We start from the raw sequence: 19,257 nt of genomic DNA on the forward strand, positions 1-19,257 counted from the left end.
TACTATATGCTAGAAACTTTATAATTAACTCATTGAATGACTGCATGATGAAAAAATGAATTATCCATATTATTCACATTAGATAGTTGAAAAAACTTAGTGTCACAGACACTGCTTTGGCCAGAGTCAAGGATCAAACATATTTTTAAAAATTATATTAATTTATTTTTAGAGAGAGGAGAAGGGAAGGGGAAAAAAGGGGAGAGAAACATCAAAGTGAAAAAGAAACATCACTATTTGCCTCACTCATGCCCCTAACTGGGGACCTGGCCTGCAACCCAAGCATGTGCCCTGACTGGGAATTGAACCAGCAACTGTTCAGTTTGTGGGACAGTGCCCAACAGACTGAGTCACACCTGAATTTATATAACAGAACCAGGAATCATACTGAGATCTCTTAACCTTCAAAGCCTGTATATCTTCACAGCCCTAAAATCCTAAAATGAGCTATTTGATTAGACAGTTTGGACCAGTACTACAAATGAGTGATTATTCAACTTCCTTCTCCTGGTGTTTTACATAGTTTCTTCTCCTAAGTGACATATATACATGTATTTATCCTCTTGACTTTCATATCACTCTTGCTGACACCTTACACCATTAGTTAGCTGTCCTCACTAGAAGCTCTGTTAGATGAAACTCTTCAGCTGGCTCTTGGTATTAAGTATGCTCATTGTAATGTTATTTCTTTAGACTGAACATGAATCAATTCTTAAAAATGTGGCCATCATCATTTTCAGTCTGTCTTAGAAAACCTCCATGCATCCTCTGGACAAATGCTCAGTGATTCCAGAGACACAGCTCAATTTCTTGTGCCCTCCTTGAGCACAAGTATAAGGGCCTCTGTTCTCTTTTGTGCCCTCACCACAGTTGACATGATTTACCTGAATATAGGGATATTTCCTATATTCCCAATTTCCTGCCAGTGTGGAAGCAAGAGAAACACTTTGGATCTCTGCAACTTTATTATTTACCAAGACAGTGTAGGATTTTCCCCAAGGAGTTATAAGTTGGTAGTAACTATAGTTTATTTTGACATAGACAAAGAAATCAAGCTGAAAAGGTGGGAAACTAAGTTCCATGAAAGACAAGTAAGATGGAAATAATGCCACACAAAAATGAGACTCACAGGCCAACATCTCTACAAATGCCCACTCTATAATTGCAGCACATCTAGAAAAATTTGATATTGTCATACTTGGAGAAAATGAGACTTTTCCTTGCTGCTACACATACATAGGCATGAGGCTAAAGATGTCATTCTTTTTTTTTTAAGATTGTATTTATTTATTTTCAGAGAGGGAAGGGAGGGTGAAAGAGGGAGAGAGAGAAACATCAATGTGCGGTTGCTGGGGGTTGTGGCATGTAATCCAGGCATGTGCCCTTACTGGGAATCGAACCTGCGATGCTTTGGTTTGCAGCCCACACTCAATCCACTGAGCCATGCCAGCCAGGGCTAAAGATGTCATTCTTAATGATGTACATAGAGATAGTAAATCCTGACAATGTAAAAAATTAGTTACCGTACCCATCATTTTCATTCTGCAGATGAAAAAATGAGTATGCTTAGTCTAGTTGCTTTTCTACCAAGGCCTCATGGACTGCTGGCAATTTACTTGGAATTCATACCCAGATCTCCTTATTTCACTGTTTGCCAAGGGTGCAAGTTCTTGGAATCCTCTTGCCTCATTCTCATAGTGACTGGCACATTAGCAGGGAAGAGCAAAGCAGATGGATGAAACCTCCAAGAGTATCAAAGGTGGAGCAATCACAAGCAATCAGCATACACTTCAGAAGCCATATGTTATAAAGTTTCTCCTACTCTGTTAAAGAAAATGTGATCAGTGAAAATGCATGGTTGTAAATGTAACTGTAACTATTGTGGTTATAAAAGCCTGAAGTTAAAATATTCTTTCTGGGAATCCAGTGTGAATTGACTAATGTTACCAGAACTTCAACTTCACATTCCAGTATCAAGGGCAATACAAAGAAGTCCACCTTATTCTATGAAATTCAACCCATTTCTGGTACTCAGGAAGCACTTAGGAACACAGAGGCAATAAAGGTGATTACCATGTTAAATGACTGAAAGATAGTTCAGTGGCTAAAGATATCTGGCCAGGCACAACCAAATTAATATTTAAGTACAACCACATTCAATTTATCACAATAAAGAAGATCATACTAATATCTTTTCCAGCCCAGCAAATAAAAATATTCAGTGTCTCTAAATTTTGAAATGATAGGGAATCCAATTCTCTATTTGGGTTGCTGTAGCTAAATAAAGCATGTTCTTATTGTTGTTGTTGTTCTGATTTTTGCTCTTTTTTAACCACTAAATTATAAAACTAGAAATATCACAACCTCAGCATTTTGAGATACCTTATATTTCTAAATGGATATATCACTGAACACTAAACAACAAAATTCAAATCCACAGACTAAAATAACCTCCAACAGCATTTTTCTTCTTCATGTACATCGAGACAAATAAAGCTGAGTAACATCTGAGATGGAATTTATTGGAGAGAAACAGAAGCAGGTGCTCTTGCCACAGCTGACCTTGGCTCCTCTGACTTTGGCTCCACCTTGAGCAAAGTGTCACCTCTAGATCCATCTACATACTTCTATAACTCAATATCTTTGTGATCAGTTTAATTGAAATATCTACAGAGAAATACCTGCCATGAAATACAGCTGCCTATTTTGTCCTGTTGACTTGCAGAAAATTATCACATATTCAGGACATATGATAATGCATTGCTATATGAAATTTTCATGAAAGTATCAAACATTATTCCATTTTTATACACAAATTTCAGCCTGAAATATTTGTGAACACTGAAGAGAAATTAAACTTTGGCATGAATATAATTTATAAAATTTCAAACTACTTGAATTTATTTCACAAAAAAATTTTGATGATTAACAAACTTCTTTAGAGAAATAAAGAGATATTTAAAGAGAATTAAAACATTGATATACATTTTTAAATTATTTTAATAATAAATCATATCACTTAAATAAGCTATTAAGTAAATGTCTTATAATCATAACATTGTTTTAATCACTTATATCATAGCTTCTGCTAGATATGAAAAACATGACAGATGAAGAAGGAATGATTCCTGTTGAGAAAAGAGAATATGACATATTCTCTTACTTTTCTTTTAGCTTACATGCTTTCAGTGACCACATTTTTCAGGGCTAAAAATTTTACAAACCCAAATATAAAAGAAGCAAGTAAAAACACCAGTTGATTGATGATGGAATGTTGTTACTTACAGGAAGGCTATGTAGTGTGAGAGTTGGTTAAATTTTTTAAAAAGAAGAAGAAAATTAAATCTGGGGAGATTGGCAACTTTTGGAACCCATATATATCATGTTTTAAGCATCTGAGCTTCAAATTTTATGTAAGAAAAGCTTCTTTGGTTTAATAATATTATAATATCCCTAACATTTATGGCTATTTTTGTACTTTAAAGCTTTACCTGCCCTGCTCAACATATTTATGAAAAATCCTTTCTAAATTACAGCTATAAGACTGATCTTTCTGACTTGGACTAGTGTAGCTAAATTCTCTCTCTCACACACACACACACACACAACTGTGAGCTCTTTGAAAGCAGTGTCACTGCACAATTTGTCTGTCAGTTTCCACCATTCAACAAGGAGTCTGATGTACATTATGTTCTCAGTGACTATGAAATGAATAAATGAATGACTCAGTGAATGATGTCTGAACTTTTCCAGTCCCCTATGATCAGCAGTGGTAGCCAGTTCAGATGAACAACTTGTCTAAAGCCTGACCTGAGTCTAATGGAGTTAATGAGCAGTAGAGAGTCATTTGCTTGGGGGTGAAGACTGCTTTATGTGCAGGTGTAAGGCAGCAACCCAAGTAATATGATTTTAGGGAGTATCAAAGAAGCTCCTAGTTTAAAAATCAATAGTTTCTTCCCTCATAATATTACTACATTTGATCCTAGCCAAAAGGGAGAGAAGTGATCATCATCATATTACTGATGACTAAAATCCATTTTAGATGGTACAGCATATTTCATTACACTGTTATGATAATTCCTAGGAGTTAAGTATCAGCCAAAAGGGGAAAATGTATCCCACTGACTTCTAGTTGGCACTGCTAGGGTGTAAATAGCTTATATATTATTTTTCTAAGAGTATTATGATTATAAAAATAAAAATAACAGAAATCCCTAGATATGTACAAGGATAAAAGATACAAAAAAGTCTGAGATCACCTCAGAATTTGCTACATAATCTTTTTCTGGCATAATCTTTTATTGCTGTGGCTAATGAAGCAAGCAAGAAAGAATTTGTAAAATAAAATTTACAATTATAAATGTTTTATATCATATTTTATTCATTTCTTTGGTTTAAAATAAAAGCAATTTCTCTTAGGCCTGGTCACAGGATGGTTTTGCAGGGATTTTACCATAAAGAATGCCTTAAGATTCCCCTGGCTGGCGTAGCTCAGCTCAGTGAATTGAGTGCGGGCTGTGAACCAAAGTGTCATAGGTTCGATTCCCAGCCAGGGTAAATGCCTGGGTTGCAGGCCATAACCCCCAGCAACCACACAATGATGTTTCTCTCTCTCTCTATCTCTCTTCCTTCCCTCTCTAAAAATAAATAAATAAAATCTAAAAAAAGAAAAGAACACCTTAAGATTCCCCCTACCTACAAACAGCTGGCTGTTCAGCTGAAGTCGGAAATGGCCCTCCTCCAAAGTCTCCCTGCTCATCCTGGGGAGGCTGTCCACTTGGAGTGAGGTCACCTTGAGGTTCCTCTCGGCCCGAACATAATGCCATTGGTTGTCATTCAGAAGAGAAGGAGACTGGACTACGAGCTCTATGGGACCATTCCCAACATCAATGGCAAAAGTGATCTCAGAAGGAGCTGAAACCAAAAAAGGAAATAGGTAGAAAGATGAAAGGAGTCATCAATGCATTTAGGGCACAAGCATATTGTGACTAAATAATATAAACAATCATAAGTCAATAGCTAGATAAAGAGGAGTTCAGTAGAAACCCCTGCAGTATTAAAATTAACATTGATAGTAATATATACCAAATACTATGCCTCAAGATTTTATTTTGGCTCAGTCAGTTCTGAGTCTGAGAATTCAGGTAATAGTGTAGGGACCCGCAATACCAATGTCAATCTGATACATATATATATATATGTGCCAAAGGTCTGGGTATTCTGTGTCCATTGTTGGCTTCCTGTCTTCCTTGATATATATAGATACTGGGTTAGCTAGGCAGCTCCACTCTTTTAAGGAAAAGACTCATGGCCTGGAATATCCAGTGCACTTCTCCATGTTATTTTATTGATACATGTGATATAAGCATTTGCACTAAGATTAAAAAAAGAGAGAGGCTCAGAAAGTTTAAGTGTCTGTGCAAGGAGACATAGCTGCAAGTGGTGGTGTTTGGTATGAAACACATGTACCTCCCTCCCCACTCTGGGCTCCTTCCCTGACTCTGCCCTTCTATATCAATCTACATATCATACAAGCCAGTTGCATCCAGTGAGGGTCAGTAATACATATAATGATATGACAATGATAATAGTGGTGGTGATAGTTGTGGCAGCAGAAGTCATAGAGCCATAGAGAGAGAGAAAAAGAGAGAGAAGTAGACACAGCACAGTAGGTACAGTGAAGTCTGTCAGGAACTGTACTAAGCACTGACCATAGATTCTATCATTTTCATCCTCAAAACAACCCTCTTAGAAATGCTTTATTTATATCTCCATTTTATAGGTAAAAAAATTCTTAGAATTGTGAGTAATTTTCTCTTTCTCAGATACTAAGCTTAATCTTACTTCAAACTTAGAATTATCTTTTCTCAATTGAGCATATCCTCTTATATATGCTAGTATTACACAATTTTTTTCTAAATCTAAAGGAAGTGGAGGTTAAATTATAAATTGCAGTTAAGGAGTAGACAGTCCAATTCAATAAACAGAACCTTCATACATCAGACCTTCCCTTTTTTTCTAGCACCTTGAAGTTGTCCCCTTTCCTTTACCCCTAAAACAGAACATGGGTATTTATTGCAGCTGCAAGATCTGATAAAGTCATCAGCTGCAAGATCTGAATTATCAGAGGTCAGACACCACCCTGGACCACTCCTTCTTTAGCTTAAACCCTAACTGAAAGCAAGTCTTGGTATAAAAAACCTCAATCTGCAGAATTTTAAGTAATTGAGAACTTGAATTATTTTGCATTCTGGCAAATGTGAGCCCTGGCTTAGAGGAAAAGCAATGAGATAGAGGCCTATAATGTAGGAGACCGAGACTGTTCTGTGTGGCGTGGGCCCAGCTCTCTTTCGAAGATGCACAGGACCCACGCCCAGGGATAGATTCTCCTGTGGGGAATCAGGCCTGCAATGTGCCTAGGCCACTTTGAGTCTTGCTCTTGCTAAAAAGCTCCCTCATCCTGAATTGAGGGCTTTTACTGCAAAGTAACTTCCTAAAATCCATGTGAAACCTTCCAAAGATGGGTTTAACCAGTTCAACCACTTTTGCCTTTTCGTTTGCAAATATCCCTCTTCTGTGATGTGATTAGTGGCATTGGCTCCTTTGTTTTCTGTAAAAGGTAACCACCTAAAGTGAACCTGGGCATAGTGAATGAGGACCATCATGTAATGTGCCCAGAGATAGAAATAAAGGCCTATCATGGTGTAGGCCAGGGCTTTTGCTCCCCTTCAGAGAAAAGCTACATTGTCCCTTTTCCTCCACTGGACTCAGTAGTCCATGTGAAGGTCTCATTTCATCCACAATGATGTAGACACTGCAGGCTGGTGCCTGCATCACTTTAAAATGGAATTTGAAAGTGTGGACTCTGGAGTCTTCATAACCTCAGGTAGGTGTTGCACCTTGTTCCGTCTCAGTTTTCTTATTTGTAAAATGAGAAATAAAAAACTGCACCTAAATGTCAGGTTGTTTATAAATTAATCCTGATAGATTTTAAATTTTTATTAAATGTAATATTACTTGCATTTAAGAAATTTTTGTACAATCCAAAATATAGTACCAAAAAGTACAAATTGGACATTGAAATGTAATAAACAATAAATCATTGCTTATTACCATGTGATAATAAGCCACAACATTAGCTGCTGCTTGGATGAATCAAATGGCCTTGAAGCCTAATTTTTATTAAATTTACATTGGGGTTATTATAGTTATATTATGAAATAGTTGGCACTCAACTCCACATCTTTTCCAGTACAATTTAGGTACAGGGGATCTTATTTCACACTAAAGTCACCAGTCTCCTCTCTTAATAGTCTTGATTGCTGGAGTAAAAGGAGGTCAAAATCACCAATTAACAATATTTAATTGCTTTACAAATTGTGTGTAATTGCAAAAGGAACACATAGTGATTGATAATTTGTGGGAGAAGTGTATATACACTGCAGCTATCTCCTCTGGTTAATGTTTTTTGCTCTTTTTCTGGAGCTCTTAAATATCTGATTTTCTGCTGGTGAGACATGAGTTATGCTTTCAAGGGTATAGGATGAGGTCACATTACTGTAATATGGTCAACTGCCTCAAGCAAACTATAGAAAATATCAATTTTTACACAGATGAATGAGACTCTTAATGACAAGCATGAGTCTTCATGGTTATGGGTATAACAAGGGCAAGATGATGGGAGCAATCTACCCTGTATATAAGAAATAAGAAGGTACCCCCAGTGTGGCAAGCAGAAACACTAGCATAAGCACCTGAAAGTATATCTGTTTCTTGTTATTACTGTGTACCACTATATCTACATATAAGTCATAACAGTCCTCTATAGATTTTTTTTTAGTCTAAGTATAACAAATGCTGATGTTAGTGTAATTTTAATAATATATACATGTAAGTCTCAAATAGTACTTTCTATTACTTCTCATTTAGAATGTATTCTACTCTAGAGGGAAATTAATAGAAAGAACTTCACATATGCTGCTGGGTCCTGAACATGCAAACTCAGACATACAGGGTAGGACAAAAGTAAGTTTACAGTTGTTCTTGTGGAAAATAATATAATAATTAATAAATAATTATAAAAGAATAAATTCTGAATTTCACCTACTCACAACTGTAAACCCACTTTTGCCCCATCCTGTATTCATTTATTTTTAAGAACAAGAATTGAAGTTCTGATTTTTCAACTTTATAATTACTGACCTGTCATTATTTAAATAAAATCTCTTGAAACACATGAATATATAGTACCATAGGGGTTGTGGACAAAATTGCTTGAAAAGAGAGCTCAAGCAAATTGAAATACTCAGAAATCCTTTAAGTTTTACCAAATAGAATAGCAATCTATGATGAATTTTCTGGGGAAAATATTTTAGTATGATTTTTTATTACAGAGATATCTGAAAGTTATTAGATGTGATTCTGAAAAATATACATAGAAAGAATTGAAATATTTTTAATTTATTGTAAAATAGGATTTGTATAAATCTGTACCAAATGTATTCTTATGGTGAAAACATTTCCTGCAATTTATACATCTATTTTTCAATGTAAAAATTAATTTTAAATTTATAAAAAATATCTGTTGATAAATATGAGAGAAAATAGGGGATAAATCTGATTATAGTATATTAAACATGAGCATGCAAAGATCAATTTTGATGAAGTCATTCACAGATTTGTAGAAGTAAAGCCTAAGAAGTAGAAATGTTATTGTTCTTATTGTTACTGGACAAAACAGTATGCAGGTACAATTTTCCCTTTTTATAAAAAGTAATTAATGCAATTGAAAAATATTCAACTATTATATTGTCTTCTTCTTGTATTGGAATATTTTTATTAACAGATTATGTATTAAAGTTTAATGATAGGGCATCTTACGATCTGCATTTTTTATTTTTAATTTAACTTATGTATCGAATATAGAATGTTAAAAGGTGATCCATTGTGGCATCAAATGCACTAAATACACCAAATTTCATGATGAAGTGGGAGAGAAACACTGGGGATTCTCATTAGGTAGAGACTCATTTCTAAAGGTAAGAAATAAGTGAGGATATTACTTTTAGAGCAAAAATACAACAAAAAAGTAGATGCCAAATATGGATAGAAAGCATAATAATAGACCTTCAGCTTTCCACAGAAATTGTCATGAACATATTCTGTGGTGTGGAAACTTGAAGTCATAGGTAAGAAACACCCACGGATCATCACATAAAGGTCACTGCCATAGTTATCCATGGAAATTTAGGGAATACACTTTTTTTGATGAGAGAATGACTAAATACTAATAGGTGATGATAATACAAAAACATTGGAAGGAACTAGAAATTGTCATTGCTAATTTTACAGATGTCCAGTGACATTAATTTTGCAGTATAAATTGGCACTCAGTGACAAAGTTAAGACTGGAGTTTCTTCTGTTGAGCAATTATATTAATTCATAAACGAGGGAACTTACAGCTTATTTCAAGTCGGATGAAGTCTGTAATGCCAAGATTTTCTAGAAAAACTCCAGATAAAGCCGTGGTTTTAAAAAAGAAGGAAATATCAGCACTGAATTCCGCATGGAAGGTAGGAAAGTGTAGGTAAGAGGCTTCTGTATAAAATGAGACTGCATTCCAGAAGTGCCCTGCAAATAAGAAAACCCTTAAGCATGGTTTACTGTTTGGCAATGGGGTATAGAAAGCTGCAAATGTAGGTGATAATTCTAAAGCTTGGGGGAAACTGCATGGAAAGGGGTAAGGGAATAAAAACATACTGTGCTTATGTAATGCAGAAAGAAAGGTGCTTTCCATTAGTACTCACGGTCACCGTAGCAACGCAGAGGACCAATTTTCCAAGCAGCTTCTGAGTTTGATCTGTTGGTATCAGTGATAACTATCTGAGTTACAGGCAAGTGGTCTTTGAAGGAAAGAAAGCCAGTATCATTTGTCCTGAAAAACATCAATTTAAGACAAAAGGAGAAAAGGTGGATAACACAGGGACCCTTTACCAAGACTCCTCTTTAGAGAATAATTTTGGTAGTTGCCACAGGGTGGAGCAGGATGGAGGGTAACAGTGAGCCTTTCATCTCCTAAAAGTGTGTGAAAAGCTGCAATGCCAATTACAAAACCCATGGCTAGCTTCCCAAAACAAGCTGACTTTGCATTTTTCCTAAGTCTTTCAAGAAACACAGGTAGTTTTCATATCTTCCTTTTGCTTGTTGTAGCTAAGACCACCCACTAGCCCCATGCAGTGCTGATATAAAGGAAATATTGCCTCTCTCTTCATAGCTCTTCATACAGTGACAGGCTATCTCAGGAACTTGTTTGAAATAGGCATCACAAATCCCTATTACAGCTTATTTGTAAAATCACTCCAAGCACTTGTTTTAGCCACCTGCCAACCATTTTAATGAGCGTAGGTGTTGGGAACCATCCTGCCTGGTATCAGAAGCTGTAACCCCCACCAAGGCTAAGGCTGAGGTAACAACCTTGGACCGTAAGCCACCAAGTAGACAAAAGCTTATCTCCCTGGCAGGAGCACTGCTTCTGCTCCTTTTACTTCACCTTGCCTGGCCCCCAGTGCTTGGTCGGTTAGCCAATGACAGGTAAGATTCCCCAAGGGGGGAACAACCGAAGACAGGCACGATCACGTGGGAGGCCCTCAAGGAAGGACTTTGGGGACTACAGCAAAAGGGGGTGATGGACCCCCGCCCCTTGGCTTTGACAAACCTGAGTCCTCATGGTCTGAGAGAAAATCTCCTAATCTCTTGGCTGCCTTACTTCCCTTGCTCCACCTAAGCCTGAAACAATGACAGAGGGTGGTACAGACCGGTGCTGCAAAGGGTGGGTTCCTCGGGCAATCAGGCCTAAGAAAGAATATGTAAAATCCTGTGAAATCCACTTTGTTTAGAATGCTCTCAATTAAATTATAAGGGTCCAAGCAGGAAGTAAGTTTGTTCCTCAAAGTTTTACAGCTCTTTAGCTATCTGACCCTGACTCAAAATAGGCCCTCAGAGTTCTTTGTTATCTATTATTTGATCCTTACTTCCTGGCAATGATTAATGAGCTTTACCTGAATTCCTGTGTAAACGAACCCAATAAAACCCAGCTCAGGGAGAGAACGAGGCACTTTCCCTTAGGAAGGGTGGCCAAGGCACTCTCCCCTAGGGAGTTGGCCGTTTTGTCCCTACTTCCCCACAGGACTCAGTTTTCCCTGTGTTTGTTTTTCTTGTGTTTCGGTGAGCATCTGCAGCCTCGATGGATACCGCTGGCCCGGTATCCTCCACATGTAGGATGCTTCTTATCACATTTTATCTCTAGGTTAAAAAAAAAGTCTTTGCAGTTACTGCTTTGTTGCTCCTCATTTTGTTCTGTGTTTTAAAGATCTTGGTAGTCAAGGACTTTGGCCTTGCCTTTGTTGATTGTGCAAGCAGGAAACAACTAGTCAACTGACTAGTTGACAATTATTTTTTAATAATAGGTTTAAGCTATTGATTTTTTTTTCTCTTTGTACATTGTGTTTTTGGAGTACTGATGAGAACATACTATTTAACTGAGAGTATAAAATAAATGTAGGTATTGAATTAATAAATATTTTAAACCAGAAATATACTAAGAGGTATGTTTATTTTTCCTATATAACACCTCTATACAGTGGGTGCCATTATTCCCGTTTAACAATTAGAAACTATGCCTCAGAGATATTAGGAAACTTGCCTAAGGTGACATGACAGAGGGGCAGGAGTGTGGTCACATACTTGGCATCTATCCCATATCTAAGTTTGACAAGTATGTCATACATGTATGTTAATCTGAGTGGAACTGAATCATATGAGTCAATGAGTTGGTCTGAGAACTCACAGACAAGTGGGCTGGGCTTCCCACTAACACAGCCTCAGTTAAATGAAAGATGGATCATCTTGCTGGTACATGGGAATTGAAAGACAGAGCAACATTATCAAATACTCAGGGCAAAGTATATGATGCAGCAAGTTGATAACAAGAACATAAAGAAGAAGATTCATATTAGTGATCTTGCTGTATTCATAAAGTCAACAAAACACTCACAATCAATATTAAATTTCACTATCATTAACCCTCTGAGTTTAGAGACAACAAAAGATAATATCCAGATTATCAATTGGGGAAACACAGCAAGGACCAAATAGTGCAATAAAGTGTTTTAAGGGTATAGCTTTGGAAACAGACAGATTTGTTCTAGAAAATCAGGTCCCCAGTTTCTATCTGTGTTAGCTTGGGCAAACCACTTTATTTCTGAGACTCACCAGTATCCTCATTTTTTAAATGGAGATAAATTTTATATCATAGAGTTACAGAGAGGATTAAATGAGATTGTATAGTCACTTAGCATAGTGTCTGATATATGGGAAATGCTGAAAAATGGAGTAGTAACAATCAACTTTAAATCTTATCTGACCTAAGACTTTTGTTTGCATTTGAAAGTACAGATCTAAATGTTACTTAGAATAAATTATGAGTCTTCACATTCCAATATCTTTTCAGGAAGAGATTACAAAGCAAATTCCAAGTAATCAAAGTGGTGTAAACCAAAACCACATCCTCTCTCAATGTAGCTCTGTATCTCCATAGGATTCTTTTCTCTCCATTTTTATTTTCAAGGTGAAATGGTATATTGCTTCCCTTACACACTGTCATTTTGTCAACATCAATTTGATGTCCTTGTGTCAAAGTATTAGGATATCCAGATAGCACTCTAAGGATAAAAATATTTTCCAAATAAAAGAGAAAAAGAATTCATATTAAATTTGATGATGCAATAAATATTACCAAAATTATTTTTCACCTGAAAACTTAAATAAATAAATAAATAAATAAATAAATAAATAATAACTTCTCTCCAAATTATTTAATGGAATAGAAACAGAGTCAAATGACAACGGAGACCAGGAAAGGAGTAAACAGAGTCAAATGACAAAGTCAAATGACAACAGAGACCAGGAAAGGAGTAAAAATGAGTGAGGCTGGCTTTATGTTAGATGATAAATGGAACATGACACACAGGTTCACTGTCAGGAGTAAAAACAAAGAGAAAGAAAGAAGATAGGAAGACTGCAAGAAAGAAACTGGGCTGTCCATCTGAAGAAGGCGGTGATACCCATTAGTAAAGTGGTAATTATGTTATTCATATGTAATAAGGCCAATGGGCTCACCTAAATATTAATGTAAAAATTCTCAATTTTTAAATCTTGGCAATGAATTTAAAATTCTTTAAAAAAAAGAAAAAAACAAACAAACACAAAACAGTGGTGAGATCCAACACTGCACTGGTCAATGAAATGCAGCTGAGAAATATGTTCAGTTGACAGGCAACTTAGGCATCAAGGAAACTTTGAATATTTATTCATGCTTTTAGGGTCACATTGAGAATTGGACTAAATTAAGTTTGTGAATGACAGGTACGATTCAAACCTTTCAAAGCATTAATGGGTAGAATATCTGGAGGGTGGGTGGTGGTAGTGGATTTTAACCTTAAGAAAATGATACAAATTATATCATTTGGTATAATTTGGTACCTATTGATAGCAGAGAGTCCACAGTTCCACATCTGACTTTCTACACTTTATCTTGCTTTTCTTATTTGTTTGAACTTACTTTCTCAAGAGCCAACACTTTACAGACTTTGTCTCCCTTTAGAATATATGGGACTCTACCTCAGAGTAAAGGGTACTGACATACTTGATAAGTACAGAAATGATTGTGCTACAGTGGGAACGCATTGCCATTTGAATCAGATGGCATGGGCTGAATTCATGTACCTCAACACACTCATGTGATCACAGGGAGGTCATTCTGGGCCTTGGTTTTTGTATCTCTTAAATGGTGGTAATAATACTAATTTGATATTGTGTGAATCAAATGTATATAAAACAGTTCACACACTGACTATTACATAGTAGGGACTCAAATAGCTATTGAAATTCCCATTAAAGTTTGAAATTAAAATATGGAATGCAAAGAATTTTTATAAGGAAAATAAGACAGGGAGTCCCCCAGTTGATGAACAAGAAATGGGGAGGCCAGCCACAGACTCTAGCTTATGGAAACTCTTCAGGCACAAAAATTTGGGTATCAAGAAACACACATGACTTAATAAAAATGTGAATTAAGGAAAATAATTGAGAAAAACATTTTCAGGAGAAAAGGCATGACTCAGAATTGTCAATGTGGTCTCTTCTCAGTTTAGTATTTGAATCTTGAGATTTTATCAAACTCAGAATTGCAGAGTACAGCAGGACCCTCTGATTTCCAGCAGAGGTGTCCAACCCCCAGCCCACAGGCTGCATGCGGAACAGGATGGCTTTGAATGAGGACCAACAGAAAATCATAAATTTACTTAAAACATTATGAGATTTTTTTGTGATTACATGAGACAATGTATTTAATATGTGTCCCAAGACAACTGTTCTTCCAGTGTGGCCCAGAGACGCCAAAAGGTTGGACACCCCTGATAGTGTATCAGAAAAGCCTGGCGATAGGTGACATGCTCCCATTTGCTTTCACCAACCAATTTTAGTTAACTACTGCTTTGTAAGCTTTGTTTTTAATGGAGTCACTTGGTGACTGAGTCTAACAAAGAATTTTTTTCTTTCTTTTTTACATCCTCTTTCTTTCACTCAGAATTAAAAAATAAAACCTTTAAGTAAGATAGAAAAACATAGAACATTATGCAATGAGCTCCAGACTTCAGCTTCCTTTGAAGCCCTTCGGTGAATCTGAGATTAGTTTTAAGACACTCTGCACACCCTTCCCTTGAGCTTGTGAAACAATGCATTCCATGGCCTGTGGCTTCAAGGAATGGCTGGTAAGATGCCCAAAGGCAACTCTGCAAGTCTAAAGCACCATGTTGATGCTTGCCAATAATTCTATCCTAACTCTGGTATATGCAATTGTTTCCCTTTTCTCTTCCTTCTGAGCATTTCCAGAGAAAAGTGACCTAGGGGATTAAATGACAACAAGCTCAAAATGAGCTAGAGTCACTTGGTTGTCCAAAAATTCAAATGCAAGCATACACTCTGGTCACATATATTGTATAAGTCCATACCTGGAGATATCTATTCAGCTGTGCCCTACCCTGGCAAGATCATAACTGGAGTCTTATTTTCAGGTCCTAACAAAACAAAGCAATTCTGGCAGATATTTAAAATTGTCAGAAACTATATTTCTTTTATAAATATTCTAGAAACTTGAAACTGTAGGGCTCAATTCAAGTAGATGGGAGAATACAAAATTAAGTCACATAAATACAGCCAAACTTTACCCAATGTTACTTTTTACTAAGAATTTAAAATGGTTCTTAAGATTTTATGAATACACACTTGATTTAAAAAATACTACCACAAATGAAGAATTGGGGGGCAAAATTTGATTAACCTGTTCTTAATAGGGAAGAAGGCAGTGTTCAGTAGTGCCTTGAAAGTTCCTCAGGAAATTGATGGCATTTTTTTCTCCTATTTCATCAACTCCATTCCCCTTCCTCCTCAAAGTACCACAATCAGCCTTTTCTCCCTTTGCTCCATGGAAATTTCTCACTGAATTACCAATTTCCATTGCAATATGGCAACCTCTTTGTCACGACATTTCTGAATGTTGCCTTTTTTTGTTGTTACACACACTTTTCCCCCTATGAATATGTATCATTCAACTGCCTATTAAGTCTCTCCTTTAGATGTCAAAAGTACTCATCTCTAACTTATATGCCCAAACCTCCTCCACTTGCTATGTTTTCCAGGGACTGGCTTTCCTACTTGTCTGTGTTACTCAATTCTGTGAATGACCTGTGCCCATGATTCCAGTTGCTCAGTCCATACCCATGCAGGTCTTTATCTCTTCTATTTTCCTCACATCCTTGGTTATTCTTGATTAACAGCTTCCACTACCTCACCTTCTTTATGTCTTTCAGTTCAACTGCCCTATCTTCATCCACTTGACCTCAGTTTTTATTTTTTTACTGGAATGTATTGGTGTTACATTGCTTAATAAAATTATTGGGTTGGCCAAAAAGTCCATTTAGTTTTTGTTTTCTGTAAAATGAAAAACACATTTTTCATTTTCATCAGTTATTGATTTGGATATTTTGAGTATTTGGCTATCTCTGGTATGGTAAAACATTTGATTGTTCTCATTTAAGTCTTGATTTGATCACTATCAACTTTAACTGGTCTACCCAATGATGGAGCATCATCCAGCAAGAAATCTTTGGCACAAAATTTTGTAAACCACTTTTGACACATTTGATCAGTCACAGCACAAATATTTTTTAGTATTTCAGTGCATTTTTACCTTTATCAAAATAATAAAGCATAATATGCCAAAAATGTGTATTTTCTTCCATGTTCAATAATAAAATGACTAGACAAAAATTCACCAATCTATGTTTTTTAAATGCACAGTGATATGACAGCTGTCATAATACAATCTAACAAAATTGTGTTGAATGAAGTGCAAGACAACTAAGAGCTACTAGATCCATCTTAAATAAAAGTCAAACTTTTTGGCCAATTCTATATATAGATTTCAAGTGTACAATCCTATATATATATATATAATATGTATACACTACATTGTGTGTTCACCATCCAAAGTCAAGTCTCCTACAATCGGCATTTATCCCCTGTTTACCTTCTTCAACCTCTCTCATGCCCCTGTTTGATGGTAGAGGTACCAATCATCATACTATTGTCTGTATCTATGTTTTTTTTCCTAATCCCTTTGCCTATTTTACCAAGGCCTTCAGCCCCCTCACCTCTGACAGGTGTCAGTCTGTACTTTGTATCTATGAGTCTGTTTCTATTTTGTTTATTTTGTTCATTAGATTCCACATATAAGTAAAAGCATATGATATTTGTTTTTCTCTGACTGGCTTATTTCACTTAGCATACTATCCTTTAGGTCCATGTACCATGTCACAAAAGGTAAGATTTCCTTATATTTTATGGATGAGTAGTATTTTATTATGTCATCCACTCATCTAGTAATGCACACTTGGGCTGCTTCCAAATCTTGGCTATTGTAAGTAGAGCTACAATGAACATAGGGGTATATATAGTCCCATGAATCACTGTTTCAGATGTCTTCAGATATATTTCCAGAAGTGGAATTGTTGGCTCATAAGGTAGTTTTATTTTTAATTTTTGGATAAAATGCCACAATGTTTTCCAGTGGTTGCAACAATCTACATTCCCACTAATAAATAGTGCATGAGGTTCCCTTTTTCTTCACATCCTCTCCAACACCTGTCCTTTGTGGATTTATTGATGATAGCCATTATGACAGGTTGGAGGTGATACCTCATTGTGGTTTTAATTTGCATTTTTCTGATGATCAGTGACATTGAACATCTTTTCATATGGCTATTTGCCATTTATATATTGTCTTTAGAGAAATATCTATTCAGGTTTTTTGTCCATTTTTAAAATTAGATTGTTTTTCTGGTGTTGAGTTGTTGAATTATTTGGTCTCAGTTATTTGGAGGCCTTGGAGTCCCATCCTGGGCCTTGGTCTGGTTACCTAACTGGTTCCCTGCTCTTAATCTCTATAATTTCTTCCTTTCTTTCATTCTTCTCCACACTGCTCCCAGAAACATACTTACAAATGTAAACCGGAATTCATTCTTGGTAGCTTAAAACCTTTGAAGAAGTCTCTATTTCTTACAGGTAGATTCTGAATTCCAAAATACTCAACATAATAGAGTGAACAATGAAATACTATTAAAACCACAATTGCCTTTCACAGAGAAAACTTCTTTCTAAAAAAATGATCCATAAGATAGAGGCACTGCCTTTAGAATAGTGAGGGCTTTGGGATTCAACTGAGCACACACACTACTGGAACTGAGCACCCACATGACTGGAACTGAGCATAAGAGTTGCCTGTTGCCCTTCCCTGGCCATGTGAACATCAAAGTAGAGTTTTACACATTATTTTATTTAATCCTCAACCTTGTGATGATGTTATAATCATCACCTGGCTTGTACAGGATAAAAAACTATGGTTCAAAGAGATGACCAAACTTCTCAGGGTGCATCATTTGCAAGTAGAGAGGCCAGAGTTTGAATAACAAAGCCTTTGCTAAACCCACCATGGTTACCTGTTCTCTAGGCCTAGTCTCACTCTCACAGATAGCGACTATCCCATGAATTTGAATAAAAGCTGTTATTTCCCACATTTAGTCCACATTTTCTCAGGGAAGTTATGGGGTAACAAAATAGGCCCTGAGTCATTGAGCTATCTTCTTGGGTCTCACAGTCTGACCATACCCATTCCATTCACACAAGCTTTCTTCACACAAGATACAAGTCAATTGATTAGGTTTCAGTTCACTAATTTGCAATCATTTTCCAGGCCTATGTTCCCTGAGGTTACACAGGGTCACCTTGACAGGAGTTCTGGTTGTTCACAAACTCTTTGGTTACACATTTATAAGCAATCTCCTGGCTCATTTCTGTTTCAGGCAGACTCATTCAGTACATGATTATTTTTGCTACCTAACTTTCAGAGGACAGCCCGGTTTTTGGAGAGTGTTCTTTTGTCATTTCATCCACAATTTATTGGCTGAATGATATATTTTACTGTTCTGGTATACTATTTAATTATCTTATGTTATTGTATATATGTATATATACATTTCTTAGAAACTACTTTAACTCCTATAGGTAAATGCTGTTTTTTACAGTTTATTTAAGATAGTATACCCTGGCTGGCGTAGCTCAGTGGATTGAGCTCGGGCTGCAAGCCAAAGCATCGCAGGTTCGATTCCTAGTCAGGGCACATGCCTGGTTGCAGGCCACGGCCCCCAGCAACCGCACATTGATGTTTCTCTCTCTCTCTCTTTCTCTCTCCCTTACCTCTCTAAAAATAAATAAACAAAATATTTAAAAAAAAAGATAGTATAAAAATAAAAATAATAATAGAAATAATTACTAAAACATTTTTGAGAACCAAATACATGGTCTGCTATATGCACAAGTTATTGTTAACTCAGCCAGTACTCCCCAGAGAATCTTTTAAAAATTTTATTTGATTTTATTTCATGTATTTTTCATAGAATAGAAACCTGAAGCTCAGAGTAGCTAAGTGATTTACAATCTATAGGTCATACGTGACAAATCCAGGGTTTGATCATCCCATTACATAATAAAAGATTATTTAAAAGTAAATTGCATCTTACATCCAGAAAATGAGGGTGCTGCCAACAAAAGTAGATGTGAGTTCCAAATGTGAATTTAACTGG

The 19,257-nt window shown here is 36.2% G+C and overlaps 1 protein-coding gene across 1 annotated transcript in view; it reads right to left on the reverse strand.

Moving 5' to 3' along the window:
- The window catches only part of CNTNAP5 (contactin associated protein family member 5), a 958,268-nt gene that overhangs the window by 178,617 nt on the left and 760,394 nt on the right, over positions 1 to 19,257 (reverse strand). Inside the window, exons 15-17 of the mRNA XM_045850657.1 lie at positions 9,808 to 9,935; positions 9,461 to 9,631; positions 4,696 to 4,914 (exon numbers count right to left, since the gene is read on the reverse strand). Of these exons, the coding sequence (XP_045706613.1) occupies positions 4,696 to 4,914; positions 9,461 to 9,631; positions 9,808 to 9,935 (518 nt within the window). The remainder of the gene's footprint in view (positions 1 to 4,695; positions 4,915 to 9,460; positions 9,632 to 9,807; positions 9,936 to 19,257) is intronic.

The sequence above is a fragment of the Phyllostomus hastatus genome, unplaced genomic scaffold, assembly GCF_019186645.2.
Source record: "Phyllostomus hastatus isolate PE091 unplaced genomic scaffold, TTU_PhHast_1.1 phas_contig_84, whole genome shotgun sequence".
Lineage (NCBI taxonomy): Eukaryota > Metazoa > Chordata > Mammalia > Chiroptera > Phyllostomidae > Phyllostomus > Phyllostomus hastatus.